Source organism: Saccopteryx bilineata, chromosome X (assembly GCF_036850765.1).
Source record: "Saccopteryx bilineata isolate mSacBil1 chromosome X, mSacBil1_pri_phased_curated, whole genome shotgun sequence".
Classification (NCBI taxonomy): Eukaryota; Metazoa; Chordata; class Mammalia; order Chiroptera; family Emballonuridae; genus Saccopteryx; species Saccopteryx bilineata.
The window spans coordinates 20,430,745-20,456,505 of record NC_089502.1 but is presented as its reverse complement, the minus strand read 5'-3'; the positions used below and the strand labels follow the sequence as shown (position 1 = coordinate 20,456,505).

At 37.1% G+C, this 25,761-nt stretch overlaps 1 protein-coding gene across 1 annotated transcript; it reads right to left on the bottom strand.

Annotated features, from left to right (window-relative positions):
* Nucleotides 1–9,082: 9,082 nt before the first annotated feature.
* On the bottom strand, nt 9,083–10,567 carry LOC136317077 (DDB1- and CUL4-associated factor 12-like protein 2). The gene has a single exon (XM_066249596.1). It carries the CDS (start codon nt 10,565–10,567, stop codon nt 9,176–9,178), a length of 1,392 nt encoding a protein of 463 aa, XP_066105693.1. The 3' UTR covers nt 9,083–9,175.
* Nucleotides 10,568–25,761: the final 15,194 nt, after the last annotated feature.

Sequence of the window (25,761 nt, the reverse complement as noted above, 5' to 3'; positions counted from 1 at the left end):
CTGATCCCATCCCTTCATCCCTCTTCCCTCTGACTGCTATCCCTCTGGTCCCTTTGACCCCATCTCTGACTTTATTCGATTACTCAGTTCAATTTGTTCAGTAGATTCCACATATATGTGAGATCATATGATATTTTTCTTTCTCTGCCTGGCTTATTTCACTTAGCATAATAATCTCCAGGTCCATCCATGCTATCGTAAAAGGTAATATTTTCTTTTTTTTCATAGCTGCATAGTATTCCATTGTGTATATGTACCACAGCTTTTTAATCCACTCATTCACTGTCAGATACTTTGGCTGTTTTCATATCTTGCCTATTGTAAACAATGCTACAATAAATATGGGGGTGCACAGCAAAAGACACCATGAACAAAATAAAAATACAACTTTGATAAGGGGTTAATAATCAAAATATATAATGAACTTCTAAAACTCAATACCAGGAAGGTAAACAATCCAATTAAAATATGGGCAAAATAACTGAAAAGACACTTCTCCAAAGAGGACATACACATGGCCAATAGTCATATGAAAAAATGTTCAACATCACTAATCATCAGAGAGATGTAAATTAAAACCACAATAAGATACCACCTCACACCAGTCAGAATGGCGCTCATTAACAAAACAACACTCAATAGGTGCTGGAGAGGATGTGGAGAAAGGGGAACCCTCCAGCACTGCTGGTGGGGTTGCAGATTGGTGCAGCCACTGTGGAAAATAATATAGAGAGTCCTCAAAAAATTAAAAATGGAACTGCCTTTTGATCCAGCTATCCCACTTTTTAAGAATATATCCTGCCTGACCTGTGGTGGTGTAGTGGATAAAGTGTCAACCTGGAAACGCTGAGGTTGCCGGTTCAAAACCCTGGCTTGCCAGGTCAAGGCACATATGGGAGTTGATGCTTCCTGCTCCTCCCCCTTCTCTTTCTCTCTCTCTCCTCTCTATAATGAATAAATAAAATCTTTAAAAAAAAAAAAAAAGAATATATCCTAAGTATACTAAATCACTGATTCAATAGAAGATAACAACAGACTTTTTAATTTTGATTTTGTATCCTGCAATTTTATTGCATTGGTTTATTGTTCCTAATGTGTTCTTTTAGTGGAATCTGTGTTTTTTCTTTATACAGGATCTGTCATCGCAAAAAGTGATACCTTTACTTCTTCTTAGTATGCATGCCTTTTATTTTTTCTCTTGTCTGATTTTTCTGGCTAGATTTACAGTATTATGTTGAATAAGATTGGAGAGAGTGCACCACCTTTTCTTATTTCTGGTTTTAGAGGAGAACACTTCAGTATTTCATCATTTAGTATGTCATTGACTGATGGTTTCCCATATATGGCCTTCATTATGTTGAATGGGTTTCCTTTTATTACCATTTTATTGAGTTTTTAAAACATAAACTTACCTTTTATTTGAAGACTTAAATACATGTCTTAGAGATGGAGGCAATAGCAGCACATTAGAAACTCATGTAAATTGTAAATCAATGCAAAATAAACATGACACTTCCAAAATTATAATATGACTCGATGGGATATATGTGCTTTTATTTTCAAAAATGTACTTCATTTACAAATTTTAAGGAATATATTTATTGTGTAAAATAGAGCCCTAATGTAAATCACAATAAGCATAACTTAAAAAAAACCTTAAAGATAGAAAACACACTAAATCCCTTAAGTCTGTATTGGTAAAAAAGAAAAAACATAAATAAGACATTCCTGAGATTGTAGGCAATATTATTTGATGAATTTACTACCAGGAGAGCTAGAGGAAACTAAACTTGCTGCCCTCTGACTGGACCATTCAAGTTTATCATTTGTGTATAACATAAAATGGCAATTTAGATGTTAAATTTTAATAAACATGAAACATTAATGCCTTAAGTTGATCAGAGAATGGCACAATAATGGCATCAAAGGGGGTGAAAATAGCACCATTACTCTCACTGACATCATTAATATGTTTGCTTCAATGAACTCTACCTCCAAAGTGGAACAACAGAAAAGACATTTATAAGGAAGGTAACATAAATATTTAGCTTTCTTCTTGCCCAACTCTAGAATGACCTATATTTTACAGAAGATACAAAAACATATCTAACCAAAATATAGACTTATTTCTTTATTTAAAACACAGCAGCTTTCACTTCTCTTGCCTGTGGAATCAAATTCATAAAATGCTCTTTAAAGCCCAGGTCCATGAGTTTAGTACCTATGTCTTCTTCTATGTACTTTATTGTTTCAGGTCTTATGTTTAGATCTTTGATCCATTTTGAGTTAATTTTAGTACAGGGGGAAAACTGTAGTCCAGTTTCATTCTTTTGCATGTGGCTTTCCAGTTTTCCCAGCACCATTTGTTGAAGAGGCTTTCTTTTCTCCATTGTGTGTTGTTGACCCCTTTATCAAAATTATTTGACTATATATATGTGGTTTTATTCTGTTCCATTGGTCTGAGTGTCTATTTTTCTGCCAATACCATGCTGTTTTGATTGTCGTGGCCCTATAATATAGTTTGAAGTCAGGTATTGTAATGCCCCCAACTTCATTCTTTTTCTTTAGGATTGCTTTGGCTATTCGGGGCTTTTTATAGTTTCATATAAATCTGATTATTTTTTGCTCCATTTCCTTAAAAACTGTCATTGGAATTTTGATGGGAATTGCATTAAATTTGTATATTGCTTTGGGTAATATGGCAAGCCATAAGAAATGATGACATCGGATCATTTATAGCAAAATGGTGGGATCTTGATAACATACGGAGTGAAATAAGTAAATCAGAAAAAAACAGGAACTGCATTATTCCATACGTAGATGGGACATAAAAGTGAGACCAAGAGACATTAATAAGAGTGTGGTGGTTACGGAGGAAGGGGGGAGAGGGAGAAGGAAGGGGGAGGTGCACAAAGAGAACTAGATAGAAGGTGACAGAGGACAATCTGACTTTGGGTGATGGGTATGCAACATAATTGAACGACAAGATAACCTGGACATGTTATCTTTGAATATATGTATCTTGATTTACTGATGTCACCCCATTAAAAAAAATAAAAGTATTAAAACACAGCAGCATTTTGTAGATTTCTATTTGGTTAATGTGATTGCATTAAGTGAATTTAAAAGTTGATCATAACCAAATAAAAAGACTATATAATACTCTTGGCGAGAGGCCATTAAAGAATGTTTAATATTCACTAAATAAACCTACCTTTGGCCATCTACTCTCCAGTTATTATTTACCTATGATGTGCCAGGAATAGAGTAGTGCATGTATATATTGATGTGTAGACCTATTAAATATAGGCGGGTTTTGGAATTAGAACAGGAAGTCCTTGTTTCTGAGATACTAAAACCACTCCCCATCTCCTCCAAGTACCATTTCTATAGTAATGACTTTTATATTTATATCTTTAACCCAAAACTATCTTATGAGCTCCATATTCATTTTTGTAACTACCAACCAGACATTTTCATCTAGAAATCACACAAGCATTTCAAATTCCATGACGTCAAACTGTAACAGCCCTGTCTGTCTGTCTGTATGTGCTCATACATTCCAGACATTCACAATGTATTTCCAAACCAATATTAGACATCCTTCTTCACTAATTCTATTTTCAAAACCCAGCTCAAATATCTTTTCTTCTGGGAACCCATCATGACCTTTCCTATACAGAACTAATTGCTATTTTCTCCATTCTCTCATTGTAATCCATATACCTTTAATATTATATTTATCATTTTTAATCATTAGTGAATCTGTATAATTACTAACAAATTAAGTATTTTTCTCCTACTCTATAGTTATAAACCCCTAGGCAAATCACTTATTTTGTGCTTGTTGTTACATTTGTTTTTTAATAGATTGATTTGATTTGAAAACTGTCAAATAAAATGATTTTTTTGTAACGAAATTCTGTTTTAGTATGTCTGAGTTAAATCTTGAGCATCTCTCACTTTTAAAATATGTATAAGAGGCTCTGATATGCTCTAATGTCTGCAAGTCCCTGAATTTAGCAAACATTTAGACAGAGATTACCACTACATAATAAATGTTTAAAATTAACTCTTATGGATTGAATAAGTATACTATCTTACATTGGGTTAAATGTCTAGTATGTCATTTTAATGATTTCTGATGGAAACAATTGTTGGAGTGGTGAATCAAATTATCCACGCTGAGTTTCAACTTGTGCACATTAAAAACATCCTTGATATTAGTTAAGGTTTATATTTATTGTTATGAAAAGATGAAATCATTAACTGAAAAAGCAGTTTACAAAATAACTTGTACAATATTCATTTTACAGTAAAAATCACTCATTTTAGTAGTGACTATCTTAGAGGGGTATGTATATGTAAAGAAAAAAATATACCAAATTGCTAATATTAGATTAATATTAGTAATATCTGGCTGGCAGAAATGAGGCTGTTTTTTTCTTATATTTTACATTTCTGTATACTGAACTTTCCATAATGCACATAAAAATTTCCTTGCAAAATTGAAATAATAAAAGTATATATGCTTTTTGACCTGTGCTGGTGCATTAGATAGAGTGCCGACCTGGAATGCTGAGGTTGCTGATTCAAAACCCCAGGCTTGCCTGGTCATGGCACAAATGGGAGTTGATGCTTCCTGCTCCTCCACCCCTTTAATTTCTCTCCCCCCTCTAAAATGAATAAATTAAATCTTTTTTAAAAAAGTATATATACCCTCTAATAGAATTGGTAGGGATATAAAGGAAGAGAACTAATATCAAGGAATACCTATAGATATCAGACAGTGTGCTAAATGCTGGAGACAGAAGGATTAGTAACATAAGGTCACATTTGAAAAGTTAAGCAACACACCGAAGATTATTCAGGAAGCAATTAATAGAGATTGAATTCAAAACCAGGTTTTTCTGATACTAAAATAATACTTATTTCATTTCATCTTGGTTTCCCAGATTTAATATCAGCTGTCTACAAAACTGTTAAGTAATCAAAGTTTCTGCTGCCTTACCCATGTTATTCCATCCTATAAATTGCCATGATCAGTAAGTACCAAGGGGCATTTTCAGGATATTCATTCATTAGCCTAATCCTTATTACATTCCCTAATGTTCTGGTCAACTTTTTTGAATACAATAATTTATTCCAAAAAGTTAATATATAATCATTGCATTGAACTGCTCAGTGCATGTGCAGCCTATTTTGCTAGGTGTTGAGATGTTTGTTCACATTTAAATGGGGGGGGGAATTAGATAGTGACATAGTTAACTACAGTAAAACCTGATAAATATTATAATAAAGATAATAACAAAACATGAACCATGAAAGCATAAAGAGGTTAAGTGCTTATTCTGTCTAGGATGTCATTGAGAATAAAATAAAAAAGGTAGTATTGATGGGGAAGTAAAGACCATTGTCTATGCAAAAGAGACATAATGTTAAAGAGACTGCCTTCCTGAGGATGAGTCTGACTTTCATGGCAACCTCTTGTAACCATATTGCCCTTTTGCTGATACCACACTCCAATGTCAGTGTCTCTGGGTTTGCAGTAGGTCAGAAGTGGTAAATACTTTTAGCCAGCCCTTTGAGCAAATCTTAAAATAACATCCCTTAAAGAAAATGCCTGTGGACTATGTAGCCTTTCTTTCAGAGTGGTACATGTTGTTCTCACTGAACTCCATCCCAGAGCAGCACCTATAGTGACTTGTTTGATGTAGCTGGGTTACCTAAGACTTCTAGAGATTAAGAAGGTGTCACTAAAACAACTGGGTAGGCTTTGTGTATTGCTTTCTAAAATTACTCTAAATTAACAACTATTGGAAAATTTTAACGACTGGCTCAACAAAGTACAGCCAGATTAAAAAAAAAACCTCTGTAAAATTCTATATTGTTTATTATTAATACTAGAATGTATTTAACAGTTTAATTTCTTCCAGAGCAGTCATCTCAATTAACTCCAGTAGACATCCTTGATTAGCAAATTCTTTCTCTCCTGCTTTAAGAAAAAAACAAAACACACACACACACAAAACTTTAATTCAAAGAGTAAAGGAGAGTAACAAACTTTTGAGTCAGCAATATGCTTCTGGAAGAATATATAAATATGCAGTTAGAGATAAATAAAACTAGTATTTTTATGTATATTATCACTAACTAAGATTTTTCAGGGAACAGTTAAAAAGGTAGTTTGCACATAAAGATATGTGTTTCCTTGTATATTTTTTATTTTTATTTTGTTGTTGCTGTTGTATTTTTCTGAAGTGAGAAGCAGGGAGGCAGTCAGACTCCCGCATGTGTCCGACCAGGATTCACCCAACATGTCCACCAGGGGGCGATATTTTGCCCATCTGGGACATTGTTCCATTGCAACTGGAGCCATTCTAGCGCTTGAGGCAGAAGCCATGGAGTCATCCTCAGAACCCAGGGCAACGTTGCTCCAATGAAGCCTTGGCTGTTGGAGGAGGAGAGAGAGACAGAGTGAAAGGAGAGGGGGAAGGGTGGGAAAAGAGATGGATGCTTCTCCTGTGTGCCATGGCTGGTAATCGAACCCGGGACTTCCACACACTGGGTTGACGGTCTACTGCTGAGACAACTGACCAGGGTTTCCTTGTATGTTTTTAGTGACCTATATTTGTGGGCTTCCTAGAGTACTGGCATAGCTATTTTTTCAATTATTTCACTCTCATAGGTTACACAATTCATTGTACTTCTATCACTTTATGTCTAAACTAAAAAATATTTCAAACTACTTAAACTTCTACATAATACAAATACAGACATACTTACGCTATTTAGTTTTTTAAAAGGTAAGCCATGTCATTTGGCATCAAAAAGTTAAAACCTTAAATTATGAGAAAGAATTAGAGATGAAGTGTCAAGCCAGAGAACACATTAGAGATATTCTTTCTATTTTTTGCTTTAAAACCCCACATCACGTAGTGTCATTTTCCCTGAAAATTTTATCCCAATTCCCCAAACAATGACAAAATACCATAAAGATGCCCTATGACTTACAAGAAGACAGGCAATGAGTATTTCAATGATGTTTTTGGGTAAAAGATAAATTTTTAGAAAATATGTATTTTTAAGTGAAAAGACAAATTGCCAACAAAAATATATTTTAAAACTAATTTATAGAAAATATTTAAACAAATCTTCTAAGTATTTATAGTTGAAAATATTAAGTTCCAGTGCCATTATAATTTATATATTTTATCTTTTGGCATAATTAATGGAGAAGTTTATAAATGGATAAGCACCATGGCCTGACCTGATAATGAATTAGGAAAAAATTTATGAAAACAAGGGAGAAAACACAACTGGACTCCATGTATTAAAGAGTATCTACCTATAGATTTATTTTTGCACTTACTTATTTTTCATAGTGTAAAATGAACTTTTGGTCTCCAGAGACAAACACATTCATTTTGTAAATACTGATTGCCAATGATTTGCTAGGCATTAGTGGAGAAATGAGAAAATATAAAGATGACAGTTACAATCTCTGCTCTCAAGATATTTACAACTGAGTTGGAGACACATACATGCACACAAATACAAACATTTACTTTCACTGTATTTCTTAACTCATTTTCACTATAGTTCATTTTATTACTTGGTTCAGATTTGAAACTGATCAGCATGTAGTACATGGACACCAAGACATCATCTGAGTGACAAAACATTTCAGGAAAAACAGACATGTCACAATACTAATCTAAGGTCAGCACAACCTGGCCAGTTTTGAGGAAGGGCCAGCCTCCCTTCTCACTTCCAATAGTCTCACATAGGGAGTACAACCCATTTTCTTAACAATCCATGATTTGTATTTACCTGAGCCCGAAAGCACTTTTCTTCAACCTAATCCCATTTATTTTTAATCTCTAGTCTATTTCTTGAAACCAATGTTTTGTGTCTTTGATAACTGTATTTTATTACATGAAGTTATAACATCACTAGTTCTCAACCATATATTTATTCTATTTCAAGTAAAAATCTTTAAAATTCACAAAATAATATTAATTGGGATTTTATCAGTTAAGATTTTTTTTTCAAAAAGAGTAGGTATTGGGCCCATTTTTTTCTTTGCATATTTATCATGTGACTTAATTGTCAAGCAGAATTAGAAAATTTAAAGTATGTTGAAATATAATATTTGGTATTAAAAGTAGCAACAACAAAATTATTCAATTCATATTCTGGATCAGTATACATTCTTCTCAGGCTGCCATACATTCTACATTTTTACACTTAAAATCCCAGCTTCGAATGATGACACTGAAACTGCAATTTCCTTGAACAACAAACATCCAAACAGATTAACAACTCATGACATTTTACTAAGGCAAGAAGTGAAAGAATACACTGTAATTTATCTGTTTAACATCAGTTCATAGAAACTTAAATAAGGGTTGAAAGAGAAAAAGATTGATTACGTTTTCAGCTTAATTCTGAACATCCAATCAGCAGAACACTTGCACCCCTAAATTACTCTGAGCAATTAAGATTTTGGTACAAAAACCAAGATTCTATGGCAACACTTTTGTTTCCAAAAAGAATAAACTTTTTTTTAAAAGAAATCATGTTTAGCACCAGCAACTTACGAACTATAAGCACTAAGAATACAAATTACAAATGGAATATTTCCAAAAGTTGACCTAGTATTTGGTATGTAGTTTCCAACTGGAACAATGCTATAAAACTATGGTTAGCTTTCTAAAACAGATGTACAAATCTAGTTTAAAAATGTTCTTAATGTAACCTCTATCTGAAATGAAAAATAACAAAACACAATATTACTGTAATAGTGATGGCAAAGAAAAAGAAAAGACACATAATTTTAAAATCATGAGTTCATGCATTTGAGAGTATATACAAATGACTCAAAGAGAGAACATAACTAAGAATTAGCCAAAGTTTTTGGTATGAGAACTCAAAAAGATGGTGTTGGAGAGATGTAGAAAAGTATTAAAGCCAAGTGTTGATTGCCTAAAGGACAACCCTCTCTAATCTCTTCCACACCCCCCTCTGCTTAATACACTAAGCAAAGGTAAACTGAGCAGTTCCACCTGGAGAACAAAAGCCACACACGGTTAAAAGCACAAACACAGCATGAAGAAGGAAATGAGGGGACTAGAGGGAAAATCTGGGTACTTGGAGAAGATAGAAGCCATCCTTAGCTCCAGAGGCCTGCGTAGTTCCCGTGGAGGCCTGAAGGGAGAGGCCCTCCAGCCGCGAAGAGCTTCATTTCCGGCCAGTTGTAGCAGTGGGTGTAGATCGCATTGGGGAACTCCTCCATGCCTCCGAAGTAGTTCACCCACAGGTCATCGTAGTTGAGCCAGCCTCTGCTGCAGGTGAGCCTCAGCTTTCTTCCTGTGGGGCCCAGAGAAGACTCCAGGCTGGCTGAGGCCCTCTCCTCCAGGAACTTCTGGGCGCGGACGTCATAGAAGAGCAGGGAGCCATGGCCTGTGCCCACGGTGATAATGTGCTGGTAGAAACTCAGGGAGCGCACACCAGTGCCGCCTTCTCGAGAGCACATGGGCCGGATGTTCTGGTGACCTTGACGCAGATCCAGAAAGGAGACGTGGGACTGGGAGCCCACAGCGTAGAGGGACAGCTCATCGCAGTAGGTCAGGCACACGTTCTCTCGGCAGTAGGGCAGCCTGATAGACAGCAGCCTGGACATACTGCTCGGGGCTTTCCACAGGTGGAAGTAGCCATCTAGGGACACTGCTCCCAGCTCCTGGTTCTTGTGATTAAAGGCCAGGGCCCGCACCTTTCGGTTACTGGGGTTGGTGCTGGACCTGGGGATGGTCTCCATGTCCTTTGGGCAGATGTGGGCATACACCGGGAGCCCTACATCGTTGTGCCAGGCGATGCTGCCACTGAACATATTGGGATCCATTCTCCACAGAGCCACTGTGCCATCACGGGACCCGCTCACAGCTACTGTGTCACTCATCCAGGCGATGGAGAAGATCCAGTCCCGGTGGCCCTGTAGGTCGCCCAGGCACACAGGGTCTAGTGTGGGCAGCTGGTAGACAGCCAGGCTGTTGGGGTTCTCACCCCCAGTCGCCAGAAGCGTCTTGGAGGGATTCAGCTCGATAGCGTGGATGCCACAGCTCGGCTGGGCCCGGACCAGCTCGGGTCCCCGGTCCCGCATGAGCGGGATGTGCGTTATCTGGCCCGACTGCACGTCCACCACAAAGAGCGTGTTGCACTTGGTGCCGCACACCACCTGCCTGGCGTTCAGCCACTGCGACGCGAACACCTTGTTGAGGGTGCCCAGGGCCAGTTCACGCTCTTGGAGCAGCTCTGGCAGCTTCTGCACGGTGTAGCTGCGCAGTTTGCCGGTGAAGCCCGGAAGCTCCGCAAGGCCCCGCAAGCCCACCTCACGGCCCTTCAGGTAGAGCAGCAGCGAGCGCCGTGTCGCCAGCCGCTTCTGCCTCTTGGGAAGCAGCGGACACTGGCTGTCTGCCGCCCACACGCCCTGCGACGACGAGCTCGCAGAGGCCCCCTCGATGGCGGGCGCTTTCCTTTTCCTGCTACCTGTTTGCTGCACGGCCATGGTGGGAGAGTGGTGGCGTTGACGGTGGATACAGAAGACCGGCGGCAGCGGCGTGCGTCACCCGTATTGGCCTTGGTGGCGGTGGAGACTGAGGCACCTCCGAGTCAGCCGAGAGTCTCTCAAGAGTCAGGATTCGGGGGCGACCGCAGGACGCGGAGCCTACCGAGTCCGGGGCGCAGCGGTGGGGAAGGAGACAAGGGCGGCGGAACCAAATAACGCGGGCTGGAGGGAGCAAAGCGCGGGCGGGCGGAGCGCGGAGGCGAGGATGGCGGCGCAGTTCTAGGCGAGGGCGGGAAGAACGGCCTGCTGCACCGCAGGAGCTCAGTCTATATAGGACGAGGACCACACAGGGTTTGAAGGGGAGGAGAAGGGAGGCGGCCGGGGGAGGGAGCTGAGAACAGACAAGCGCGGTGGGGCGTGGGTTGGAGATGTGCTATGCGGGCGGGGATGTATTGAGGGCCTGTGAACCATGAACCCAAGATTGTCTTGTATGACTGTACTTGATCTCCACGGAGAGACAGCAGATAATTTGTTACTCTCAGTACAGAAGCCAAGCTGCATTTTAAAATTGCTACTTAAAATTTGAAACCTAAAATACAGTCAAGCAGGAGGCTGAAACAGCCTAGGAAAATGTCTGTATAAAGAAACAAATGTGCACTTGATGCATCCTGGGAGACACTTGGATAAGATTAGACCTTGAACTTAGTGAAGGATGGGAGTTGACAGCTGCCTGGCGGCCTTCCCACATAGATGCATAGATTTCTTTAGCAGTAGCTCTTTTCTCAGCCGCTGTTTCCCCCTCGCACTGAAGTCTCTGAGCTTCCTTACTGGAGTGCCCCACGGGATTTGTTTCAAATGCAGATCCTTGGGCACCACTTTCTGGCCTGTGTGATATCTGGGTTTCCTTTGGTCAGCCATAGCCTTAAGAATCTGTTGGGCTGCACTGAATGGGGAGATGCTCCTTGGAAGTGCTTGCATCCTTTATAACTTAGAGCTCTAAGGAGGTGGAAAGGAAGACTTTGAGGAAAGATCATGTCTTTCCCTGCTCCCACTAGGTCCTAGAGACTCAGGAGCTTGGGTATATTTCCTTGAGGTCTTGGACTGGAGTTCTGAGGTATAGGCAAGATTTTCACAAGCAGAGATAAAGATGAAGAACTTTCCAGATGGAGATACCCACAGAGGCACACTCATGAGACTGTAAAGGCACTAGCTTAGTCTCAAGAGTTCGATGTTTCATACTTTGCGCTTCTGCTTCAGGACAGTCAATCCAGTGGCAGCTTCCTACTAGGCATTCTCAGTTACACAGTGAAAAGGCCTTGGGAGGCTGGTGGTTAACATCTACTCCACATGCTGGCCCCTCCTCTTGCTGAAAACGCAAGTGATGTGCACAATAGGTGGTGGTGTGAAGATACATTTACTTTTCTGATCAATCAGGGGAGCCCATGGGAACTACTTTCTGGCTGTTTTCTCCTCCCTCTCTCTATCCCACCCTGTTTGCTGATTTTCTTCCGCATTTCCCCACCCTTTTCGCAATGTCACCTCAAGTGCACAAATTCTTAGTACAAATCATGGATCCTTCCAACCACTCCAGTCCAGGTTCTGTACTCCATTGTTCCCAATACTCTTCCACACCACAATTCTTATTTTTTCCCCATCTTAATCATCCCATAACAGCAGAGAAGTTACATCTACTGTTGGTGGTGAACATGAAATTAAGGAAGGAAGGCTTCATGGAGCCTGCATTTTGTTTTCATAGGTAGAGTTGGGGGGACAAGACATCACAGAAAGAGGCAACCGTATATGAAAATGGTGGAGAGTGTAGAGAAGTGGTTCACAAACTTTACTGACCATTAATATCATTGGGTCAGTCTAATTAATATGCACATATCTTGACCTGATCTCTAAAGATTTGATGCAAATGGTTTGTGGACCATTCTTTGAGAAACATTGGTCTAAGTCTAAGCTCGTCCCACACAGGTCAGGATAGGGTGTATTGAGGAGATTATCATCTTTAGTGTACTTCAGGATTACCCTGAAAATGGACCCCCTATCTAGGTGATTATTGTGAAAGCCTTAGCAATTAGAGGCTTATCAGATGGAGAACAAAGCAGAGTGTGGCCTACACAGAGAAATTGTACTTATTAAGTATATAGAACTGATTATGTTTTAATGTATAACTTTATATTTCTACTATACCTATTATTATAATAACAAGCATTATTACAGAAATTTTATCTAGTTTAATCTATTTTAATATAGTGTTTGCTCCATTTTGTGGATGAGGAAACTGAGGCTTAGAAAAGTCATGATTTTTCTAAAGTTAACGCATTAGTAAATGATGATGCAGAATTTGAACTCAAGTTGTCTGAATCCATATCCCACATTCTTATCCACTTCTCTGATACTTGCGATATGTCAGAGGTTGAGGGAAAGGTTCTGCTTGTGATAGAGATTTAAACCTCATTTCTTTGTACCATCAAAGAATGGACAACTGTGGAAGGTGGGTGCCATGGGTGAAAACATCGAGAACAACTGTGAGAAGTTCTGGGATTCAGTCTGTGATTAGTGTAAGGCTTGCTGAAAGGGGCAGATCTATAGCTTTTCTGACACAGCAGCCAGACAGACTAGCACAAACTAGTGTAGGGATCTTGCTGCCATTCTGTAATAGAATGACCAATCAGGGTAACTATAGCAAACAAGAACTAATGACTACATCTATTTCCTATTTCATTGGACCAAATAAGCATCAAAATCTGATACTACCCCATAGAAACAGGGATGAGCCCTTGAAATTACTGATGTTGGACTTTCTATCAGCCAGGTGTGTGCAATTGGGAATCAAATGCAATTTGATTTAGAAAAACAAATGATTGTGTTCTATTTTCCTCTCAGGTTTCATGAAAAGATAATACCCATACCCAATGCACAGAAGAACGAAGAGAAGGATTTGTATGCTTTAGAGGTTGTGGTATCACATATAAAGTAGTAGTAATATCTTATATACTTAATGTCATCTCCCAAATCATAATGCAATGCCCTTATGTCTTCATTGTATGTTACAAAGTGGAGGATGTGTCTTATAACTGTCCAAAATATGGTAGAGATACAGGAAGGGAAACTTCCAGTTCTGGTGAAGAGAGAACATTTCTACTCCATCTAGGTGCTCACTCTTAGAACTAAAAGCCCTCTAGACATAGCACAAAGAAAAAGTAAAATGAAGTCTTTGAAATATAGAAAGAAGTGGGAAAGACTAAGGACCTAAAAATTTGAGGAAAGACAGGGTGGTGAGTTTCCTGAGTTTTTCTGTTGTGTCCCATATATCCCAGGCAGGAAGTTGCAGAAGCCCTACTTCCAAACTTTTAATAGTCTCAAATAATAAAAAACTCCAAGCAAATGCTGTCTCCTCTAGGCAAAGGATCTGGAAAAGGGGGAACTTACAACAGAAAACCTCTTGGCAATACTCACTCTACTCAAGCCAAACACTAACAGATAAACCACCCCACCTGTCCCCACTCCTACTCTTTCAGTAGGGTCAAGTGTGGGGAGTATCTATTCTCAATATGACAGAAGCATATATGATACCCAGATTCTTTTGCAGGCATAGTGTCATTGAGATTTTGGGGTGAACAGAGCCCCACACATAACTGACAACACGGAGACTGTTGGCATATGTGCTAATCATCACCCTGCTTTACCCCACTCTCTTTAAATATTTTTATTTATTGATTTGAGAGAGAGAGAGAGCACAAAAGGGAAACATTGATTTGTTTTTCCACTTATTCATTCACTGGTTGATTCTTATGTCTGCCTTTACTCGGGTTCAAACCTGCAACCTTGGTGAATTGGGATGATGCTCCAACCAACTGAATTAACTGGCCAGGACCACTGCCCCCTTCTTTGTCAGTGTGTCAGCACAGCTCAATGAGGAGCTGAACTTCTATTCTGACCCAGAATCAATGAGCCAGCACTCCACTTTCCTCCAACATTGTTATCAGCAAGGATCTGAAACTCCACGTCTAGTCAGCAGCAAAGAGACTGAATAAAGAAGTGTGAAGCAGGCTAGTCCTACTTTCCAAGAAATAGTAATTTTTTATTCCTTTTGTCAATAATCTTCACATTAGCACATTGGATCCTGTGCCTCTAATTGTAAGGCTTTGCCTCTTGATTTGGCAGAGGCTATTAGAAAATTTAATGATTAAGGAGAGGAAAACAATGTATGGTGGCATTCTCTCTCCTTGGCATCCTTCACTCCACTGTATACAATAGCTAAGAACCTAGCAGAAGTGAACAGAATAAGTGTCTTTAGCCTGCCAGCCACCCCATAAATGTACCCAAGGAGGCTGCAACCTAATAACTTCAATAAGGTGTCAGAATTGTGATTCTTTAGGCAGGAAGTGGTCAATCATATTTTTAAGTGTGCAAATTAAATGGTTGAGGTTATTATACTGGCCAGCTGCCTCTTTAAAAGGTCTAAGTGAGATGTTTAAAATACCTTTTCACATCTTTACAGAATTTAAAAGAATAGGCAGAGTACTCCACAAAGAAATAAATAAATCCAAGCAGGTGCCTTTGATTTTTACCTACTTATTTAAATATGATATACACACAGTTCTGCACCCATATATTTTATACATTCTTGAGAACACAAAAGAGAGATTTAATTAATTAATGTAATGCAGATATATACTAAGATTCTAATGTGGGGTACCTATAGTATATTTGTGGTGGTGAGGGAAAGAAGCTGATATGGGGAAAGAGAAAGAGATAGGCATGAGGCATGTAAAAAGGGAAAATAATATAAATACCCTTAAACTCAGCATATATAATTACATGTTTACATGTATTTAAAATGTTACATATGTATATATATTTTTAAAATGAAAGTAACATACAAATTAAATGTCTATTTTTTTGATACCTCAGTGGATTGTCTTGTACTCACTGCTTTGGAGGTATGTTCTAGGGTAGTATCATTTATTGAATGCTTATTAATAAGACAAGTACTATGCTAAGTGCTTCACATAAATTATTTTATGACATATACTACCACAACTGGAATCAGGTATTATTTCTCCCATTGAACATATTAGTAAGTGAAAGTATTGTAAGTTCAAGAAAACTCAGCAAATTCACACAGCTGGTAGGTCAGAGACCTGGTATTGAAATATATCTTACCTTGATTCCCAAGGCCATCCACAGGCTATATATTATGTATTCTGTGTTGAATTTTTGCTAATAAAAATGAGTGATATAGTGAAATTTTGTTGTATTTCTTTGAAGATTAAGAATTATTGCTTTTACTTTTAAGAGAGAAGATAGAATTAACATGTTAAATATACAACTCAGCTAAAAACTTTGAAATAACTGTTGACACATATTAGGATAAAGTTAACATATATTAGATTCTCACCAAAGGGTCTGGTTCCCCTTGCTGAGAGTGTTTTTAGAAATTGCACATTAGTCTCAATCATTTCTAAAAATCTAAAATACAGCATAGTGCAAAAACAGTCAAATATGCAAGAAACAAAGGAAATATATTTTCAATATTATGGCTTTTATACTTCCTCAGATTCTTAACACATAGAATGATTAAGACCAATGAACATTAACAGAGTCCATTCCCTTCGTTCCTGGCTAATGATCCCTAAGTTATAATGAACAGAGTAGTAGAGAATGTGCATGATGCCTGCCTCCCACACCAACTTTGATGGTACTCTGATCCACCCATAGCACTTACTCTAGAAGAAGCTCTTTGCTGGTCATGCTTTATATCACCTTACCCTATACTTCTGGTCCCAGTTTATTGGACCAAGTGTAAGTACAAGGATGAAGACGAGTCAATCTATGGAAAAACTTATCTTCAAGGTCAAGGTCAAATAATGAGCTGAGGCAATGTGATTATCGTCTCAAAATTTACAAACAAAATATGCATTTAGCTCGACTTTGCTATAGCTCGTTTAGAATGAAATTTTGAAAACCCTGATTTGGGAGAAAAGTGGCAAATGTAGTCGAATTAAGTAACACTGCAATGTATTGCAGTATAGGTACCTAAAAGAACTCAGAATGTAGATGGTAAACAAACAATGAAATTTCTGAACACTATACTTTTTTTTAGTTTATTTTTATTTTATTTATTCATTTTAGAAAGGAGAGAGACAGAGAGAGAGAAGGGGGAGGAGCGGGAAGCATCAACTCCCATATGTGCCTTGACCAGGCAAGGCCAGGGTTTCGAACCGGCAACCTCAGCATTTCCAGGTCAATGCTTTATCCACTGCACCACCACAGGTCTGACTGAACACTATACTTTTTCTAAAAGTTTAATATATATTATCCTACAGAAACCAGAAACTGGGAGAGTTTTTCTTTTATTTGGTGCAGACTTCACATTTCTATCATCTTTTGTTGCTTTCCTGTGACCGGTCAAAAGTGCACCATGAATTTATGGACACACTGTATATCTCCAAATTACTTAATCTACTGTATTTTGGGAAAGCAGACTGGCATTTAATGTGTGTTTCAACTCAGTCAATTTTCATTTTATGTAAACATGTGTACATTTTTTTCACTGTCACTTGTCTAAAAATCCTGTAAGTATTGCCATTGTACTGAAAAAAAATAAAGGAGACCCAATCAGTAGTATGTTTTTCACATAAACTATGTTTTAAGAAAATTTAATTCCCTTATAGCAAAATGCTATGTTGTAGAGAAATAAATTAAAAGTAGGAAGCAAAAATCTGTCTTTATACCTATCTTTCTAGATAACTTCTATCTTTCTATCTCTATACACACATATAATTTCATAAATATTAATTTATATATATATACAAAAATAATGATTCAAAAAGGAACTGAGAGAGAGAGTGCATGCAAATCTGAAAAATACATGGAAACTACCAAAGTGTCCCTTGATAGAGAATTGGATAAAGAAGATGTGGTACATATATTCAATGGAATACTATTCATCCATAAGAAATGATGATATATTGTATTGCCATTTATGGCAACATGGATGGACCTTGAGAACATTATACTGTGTGAAATAAGTAGATCAGAAAAAGTTAAGAACTATGTGATTTGATGCATAGGAGGGCTATAAAATTGAAACTTATGGACACAGACAAAAATGAGTATTTACCAGAAGGAAAGGCTAAGGGAGGGGTGTAAAGGAGGCCAAAAATATAATGATGGAAAATGATTTGACTTTGGATGGTGGGTGCACAATGTAGTGAATACTTCACATGCTATGTATATGTATACTTGAAAGTTATGTGTTCCTATGGACCAATGTCATCTTATTAAATTTAATTCCTAAAAAATAAATTAAAAGTCAGCATTGATGTATTTATTTCTTAAAGCACAAGGCTAAATTGTCAGGTAGTTTTCTAAAGCAAGAGAGAGACACTCAGGGACAGACAGACAGGAAGAGAGAGAGATGAGAAGCATCAATTTGTAGTGGAGGCACTTTAATTGTTCACTGATTGCTTTCTCATACGTGCATTGATTGGAAGGCTTCAGCTGACCCAGTGACTCTTTTTTCAAGCCAGTGACCTTTGGCCTTAAGCCAGTGACCATGGAGTTATGTCTATGATCTCATGCTGAAGCCAGCAACTCTACATTCAAACTAGTGAGTCCATGCTCAAGCTGGATAAGTCTTTCCTCAAGCGCGTAACCTCTGGATTTTGAAACTGGGTCTTCTTCACCCCACAGTGATCCTCTATCCATTATGCCACCACCTGGTCAGGCATAGTTACCATAAAATTTTATGAAACAAAATGATTAACAGACATAAATACAGTTTTCCAGCAATAATAATAATAACAACAACAACAACAACAACAATTGAATTATGAGCATTATTTTCAACAAGGACCTGTGAGGGCCACTTGGAGGTACTATGGATACATGAGCATGAAAATTATATTCATAGCCTTGGAATGGTCCTTGGGGTTTAGTGTATAAACATTTCTTGGAGTTTTAGAACTCAATAAAGTGCCTAACTAATGCATCTAGCATATCACTTGATCCAGTTGTGCCTGATGAACAGTGAATATTATTTGAAAATAAACAAGCTAAGGATGGTCAGTTCAACCTAGTCAGTCCAATTGTTAAGTGTACTGAATCAGTGATCTGTTACCAACCTGGAAGCTCTAACTACACTGTAACTATTTTAACAGCAGCACATTCTGAGAAGTTGCCTTCCCCAGAAGGACCTACAAAGATACTCTATATGGATGAGAATTTTTTTTAAGAGAGAGGAGAGGGGGAAAGAAAAAGATAGGGTAACATCAACCCTTAGTTGATTAACTTTTGTTGTTTATTGATTGCTTCTTGTATGTGCCTTGACGGGGCAGGGGAGGTGCTGAAGCAGTGCCAGAATCCCCTTGTTCAGACCAGTGACCATGGACTCAAGTCAGTGATGTTGGGCTTCAAGCCAGTGAGCTTTGGGCTTAAGTTGGAAACCTTGGGATTGTGTCAGGGATCCTGCACTCAAACCAGTGACCCTGTACTCAAACTGGCGAGCACTTGAACTCAAGCTAGTGACATCGGGGTTTCAAACTAGGGACCTCAGCATCCCTGGTCATGCTCTATCCAGTGTGCTATGAACAGGATTTTCCAGATTGAGTAACAAAATTCATAAATTTCCAGATTTTCAATCCTCTTTAAACTTTGAGTTAGAGAAACCTACTATAAAAGGAAAAAGAATAATCATAATTATAGCTATCATTTATTGATATCTTATTATGAGTTATGTGTACACAATCACACAACAGCCTTGAAGGGTGAATATTCCTGATCCTAATATACAGATGAACTGACAGACTTACAAAATGATAAAGATATAGGTGAACCAAAAATTTAGTTTTATCTCAAAACCCTCACAGCCTTAAACCAGAGAATTGATGGTTTAAGCAATGAATGATTATTTCTCACATTCTGGAAGCAGAAAGTCTGAGATTAGGGTGTCATCATTGTCAACTATTGGGGAGGTTCTGTTCCAGGTTTGCAGACAGTGGCCTTCTGTCTCTCATCACATGGTACAGAGGAGACCTCTGGTGTTTTTTCCTCATCTTATAAAGGCACTATTCCCTTCATGGGAGTTCCACTCTCATGATTTCATCTATACTTAATTACCTCTTGGAAGCTTCATTTTCTAATACAGTCATCCCATATCACCGTTTATGTTTTGTGGTCTAACTGTATCGCAGGTTTTTAAATTGTGCATATCTAATTTAGGGTATTGGATTTTTTACTATATCACAGGATTTTGAGGTATATAGGTATTTTTATATTTTTATTATTTTAATTAATTTTGCAGTAAAATAATTATTTCCTAGCCTAAAAATGAAAACAATATAAAATATATAAAACTATTAATTAAAACATATTAAAATAATATTAAATTGAAATAAAGCCTTAAAGTATATGTAAATAATAAAATAAATATAAGGTCGTTACTACGTGGTTTTCCACTGATCACAGGGGGCTCTGGAACCTAACGTTGGCGATAGAAAAGGAATCACTGTACTATCATAGTGGGAATCAGGGTTTCAGAATAAGAATTTTAAAAATCAATTCAAATTAGATCAATGACCTAAATATGAGATCTGAAACCATAAATTACATTGAAGAAAACATATGTACTAAACTTACCGACTTTAGTTATAGAGAACAGTTTATAAATTTGTACTCAACAGCAAAGGAAGTAAAGGCAAAAATAAATGAATGGGACCATATCAAATTCAAAGGCTTCTGCACAGCAAAAGTAACTGACAGCAAAACAAATAGGCAGCCAACCAAATGGGAGATGATATTTATGAACAACAGCTTCGATAAGGATTAATATCCAGAATATATAAAGAACTTCCAAAGCTCAACAACAAACAAGGAAATAATTCAATTAAAAATGTAAAGAACACCTGAACAGATGATTCTCCCAAGAAAACATACATATGGCATCAGTTATAAGAAAAGATGATCATCTTCACTAGCTACTAGAGAAATACAAACCAAAACTACAATGAGATACCACCTCACACATGTTAGATTGGCTATTATCAATAAGACAGGTAATAATAAATGTTAGAGAGTCTGTGGAGAAAAAGGATCCTTCATTCACTGCTGGTGGGAATGCAAACTGATACAACCATTATAGAATAAAGTATGGTGGTTCCTCAAAAAATTAAGAACAAAACTACCATATGGCCCAACAGTTCTTTTACTGTGTACCCCTAAAACTCAAAAACATTGTTACATAAAGACATAAGTGCTCTCCCTGACCAGGTGGTGGTACAGTGGATAGAGTAGTGGACTGGAACATGGTGGATCCAGCTTCGAAATCCTGAAGTTGCCGAATTGAGCACAGGCTCATCTAGTTTGAGCCCAAGCTTTCTGCCTTGAGAAAGGGGTTACTTGGTCTGCTATAGCCTCCCCCTCCCCATCAAGGCATATATGAGAAAGCAATCAATGAACAACTAAGGTGCCACAAAGAGGAATTGATACTTCTCATTTCTCTCCCTTCCTGTATGTCTGTGCCAATCTGTTCCTCTCTCTATCTCTCTTTGTCTCTGTCACAAAAAAGACATAAGTGCCCCATGTTAAATGAAGCATTATACACAGTGGCCATGATATGGAAACAATCAAAGTGTCCTTTGATAGAGGATTGGATAAAGAAGATGTGGTACATATATACAATGGAGTACTATTCAACCATAAGAAAAGATGACATATTGCCATTTATGAAAACATGGATGGACCTTGAGAACATTATACTGAATAAAATAAGTAAATCAGAAAAAGCTTAGGACTATATGATTTCACACATCGATGAAATATAAAACTGAGACTCATGGACATAGGTAAAAGTGAAGTGGTTACCAGGGGAAGAGAGATGTGGGGGAGAGTGTAACGGGAAGAAGTAAAGAGGGAAAAATATACAGTGATGGAAAATGATTTGTCATTGGATGATGGTATACAACATAATCAACAGTTCAAATGCTACAGAAATACCTCAAACATATATACTCTTATTGATAAATGTTGCCCTGTTAAATTTAATTTTTGAAATAGAATTTTTTTAAAAAATGAAATTTAGGAGAATATAAATATTCAGTTTATAACATACCAAAAAGAACGTTCAAATATTTCTGCGTAAACATTTCTAAACTGTATTATGAATAATCATATTTACATTCTTTGCATAATTTATACATGAACAGATATATTCTTCAGTGAAACACATTTAGGAATAGGTTTCAATGCAGAGAAATTCATAATACATGCTAGCTGAGTGAAGTCTCTGACACATCCTGCAGAAAAGAAATCTGTTTTACTTTAATCAGTGATTCTCAAATTTAGGTTTCTGTTAAATACCTTTTCACAGAACCCACTTTGAAAAATATTAGTATCTGTCAGCCATGCCCTGCTCTTTCAAAATTCTTCCTGGCCTGACCTGTGGTGGCACAGTGGATAAAGCGTCGACCTGGAAATGCTGAGGTCGCCGGTTCGAAACCTTGGGCTTGCCTGGTCAAGGCACATATGGGAGTTGATGCTTCCAGCTCCTCCCCCCCTTTTCTCTCTCTGTTTCTCCTCTCTCTCTCCCTCTCCTCTCTAAAATAAATAAATAAATAAAAAAAATTTAAAAAATTCTTCCTGGAGAAGATTATGACTATAGGTTTTAGAAAAATTTGAGTGAAATAAAACATGCTAGCAGCAGTGAATACAAAGAAAAAGAAAATTTAATTACATGAGATTTATAGTTCTTTGCACAGATGACAAAAAGCTAAAGCAGGTGGCAGTGTCAGTATGAGCTTATAGTATGTAACATGCTTAATATTTAAAAACTTGACAGTCAACATTTTGCATAGATGAGTGAAAATGGTGATGGTGATGAAAGCTACTATTATTATAGGTTATTATTATTATTATTATTATTATGTGAAGCGTGAGGTTAAACTAATTGAAATACTGCTCCTTCACTGTATTAACCAGGTATCACTAGGAAAACTGATATGTATGTAGCCCATGTTATAAATCACAGTTTGAGCGTAGGAGAATACTGACATCTTAACTCAAATGTGTAGACAGAAAGAGAGGTAATATCCCCTTCTTCGACCTTTTTGTTCTGTTCAGACACTGAAAGCCTTGGATGATGCCCACACATGTAGAGAAGGGCAAAATATTCCATTCAATCTGTCTGATTCAGGCGCTAATGTCTTCAGTAATAACCTTTGTCAACACACCCAGAAATAATTCTTAACCAGACATCTAGGCTTACTATGATCCAGTTAAGTTGATGCATAATATTAACCATCACAATCATCATAGATTGCTTCTAAAAATTTAGAAAGCTCAGTACTATACACAACTGACAAGGCATTTTTCCTTTTTTTTTTTTTTGTCTGTTGTTAAAGAAAACTGTTGAAGGTATTCACTCTTTTAAAACAAACCTACATGTGAAAATCAATTGCAAGAGATTCACTTTAATAAATCTTCTACGCAAGGTTTCAGAGTAGAAGTGATGGATTTAAAAAAAGACATACTAAAGCTTTCAAAGTGTAAAATAAATTTTTGCAACCCAATTGTTAGATGTCATGACAGACCTAGAAACAATTAAGTGAATATTACTAATTCAAACCAAATTACTAAATCTATAGTGTAATTTAGCCCAAACTAAAATTCACTCTTACAGGCTTGAACTACTTAGATTTGACAGGCTAAGTACTGAATCTTAGTTAGATAATATGATGCTATTTACCAGGAAACCTGCAGGAAAATCTTTATTCTTAGGTTTGAGATTAATAATCAGGTAAAATGGAATGTTCTCAGAACATATGACCTACTCCAATATTCAGAATAATGTACAACATTAACTTTATTTATATGATTATACTAGCTACATTCCACAGGTTGAGAAAGAAACACTATTAAAATGATACCTAGCCTGACCAGGCAGTGGCACAGTGGATAGAGTGTTGGACTGGGATGTGGAACGGCTTGAGTGTGGGTTCATCTGGTTTGACCACAGGCTCACCAGCTTGAGTGAGGGGTCACTCGCTTGATTATGGGGTCATAGACATTACCCATGACTGTTGGCTTGAGCCCAAGGTTGCTGGTTTTAACAAGAGGCCACTGACTCTGCTGTAGCCCCCTGGTAAAGGCACATACGAGAAAGCAATCACTGAACAACTAAGAGGCTGCCACAAAAGATTGATGCATCTCATCTCTCTCCCTTCATATCTGTCTGTCCCAATCTGTTCCTCTTTCTGACTCTCTCTCTATCTCTGTCAATCAATCAATCAATCAATAAAAGATGATACTTATATTTAAGGTAGAAATCCAAATTAATTTTAAATGACTGAATTTGTATGTATAAATTTTATTTTAGGTTTATGCTTTTTATACTGTCTGATTTCTAGGCAAAATTAACCTTGGTAAAAGATTTCTAATAGAATTGGAGAGTTAGGCATAAAATATCCTCTGTGGAATTTAGGAGGTAGTTTAAGATCCTGAAGTCTTTAGAAGCATGCCAAAAGAGGGGATATGGAGTATGTAGAAGTCATTTCCAGAAAATAATTGAGTAAAACGAGAAAATAAGTTCTATTCATTCTTATGGACAAAGATAGTGAACTTGAGATCTAAGCACGTTAATAAATCGTACAATTCAAGTCATAAATTGATTTAGTCTATTTGGATATGTGAATATAGATCCTGAGAGATTTAGAAGAAATCAATAGTGTGATTTGCAGAATAGCAGTAATTTTTGTGATGAAATTGAGAAGTATTAATTTTCAGAGCCATAATTTCATCAATACATTTATTTTCTTCTGTACATGGATAAAATATACACAGTTGACCCTTGAACAACATGGAGAATAAGAACACCAAATCCTTATGCCAGTGATTTTCAAACTTTTTGAAGATAGGGTGCATTTAAAATTCTACAAATAATTGTAGGAGCACTATATGCAAATTTCTGAGAAATATTTTATAATAATTAAGTCAAATATTAAAAAAATATATAAAGTCCAAGCATGCTTTTATGGTAATTAAATGAAATAAATATGACAAAATTAAATTTATTCTGACATTAGAAAACATTTTTCTGTTACATTTTTTGGGTTATGTTTTTTAGAATTCATAAAAAAGAGGGGTTAAAAATAAAAAAGACAAAAATGTTATCTTTATACACACACACACACACACATTCTCAGTAAAATTTAGTAAATTCAGCAGGTCCTGACGTGAATGAGTTTTTTCATTCTTGTGTTTATGAGAAACATGAGCCTGATCTGTCCTAGTGATTTCTTCAATGTTTGGGCATATATTTGAAAGGCAAACTCTCATTTTCTCATCAATACATTGAAGAATTCTTCTCTTTTTACTCTTAATTGTGTTGAGAGTAGAAAATTCTAATTCACATAAAGAGGATGGGGAAAATTGTAGTAAAATGTTTAAAGCTTTTTAAGATATTGCCACATATTCTTCTTTTATAAAAATCCAAAGGCTTCAAGAGACAATTCCTTATGGTTAATCATCAATCCACAATCAGTGGATATAGCTGCCAGGTCTCCTTCTGTTAATGTTAAACCAAAATCACTTGAAGCTTCCATGAATGGGTTTCTAATCCAATCGTATTGTTCAGTGTTAAGTGATAGAAAATGCTATAAATTAAATTCTGCCCACCAGCCTTCAAGTCCTATTTTATTTACACTTAACTTTCACTTACTTCCAGAATTGGATTATTCCTGTTTTTTTTGTTTCTTTATTTGTTTTTTTTTAATAATTTTATTTTTTTAATGGGGCAACATCGATAAATCAGGATACATATATTCAAAGATAACATGTCCAGGTTATCTTGTCGTTTAATTATGTTGCATACCCATCACCCAAGGTCAGCTTGTCCTCTGTCACCTTCTATCTAGTTTTCTTTGTGCCCCTCCCCCTCCCCTTTCCCTCTCCCTCTCCCTCTTCTCCCCCCCCCATAACCACCACACTCTTATCAATGTCTCTTAGTCTCACTTTTATGTCCCACATACGTATGGAATAATGCAGTTCCTGTTTTTTTCTGATTTACTTATTTCACTTCATATAATGTTATCAAGATCCCACCGTTTTGCTGTAAATGATCCGATGTCATCATTTCTTGTGGCTGAGTAGTATTCCATAGTGTATATGTGCCACATCTTCTTTATCCA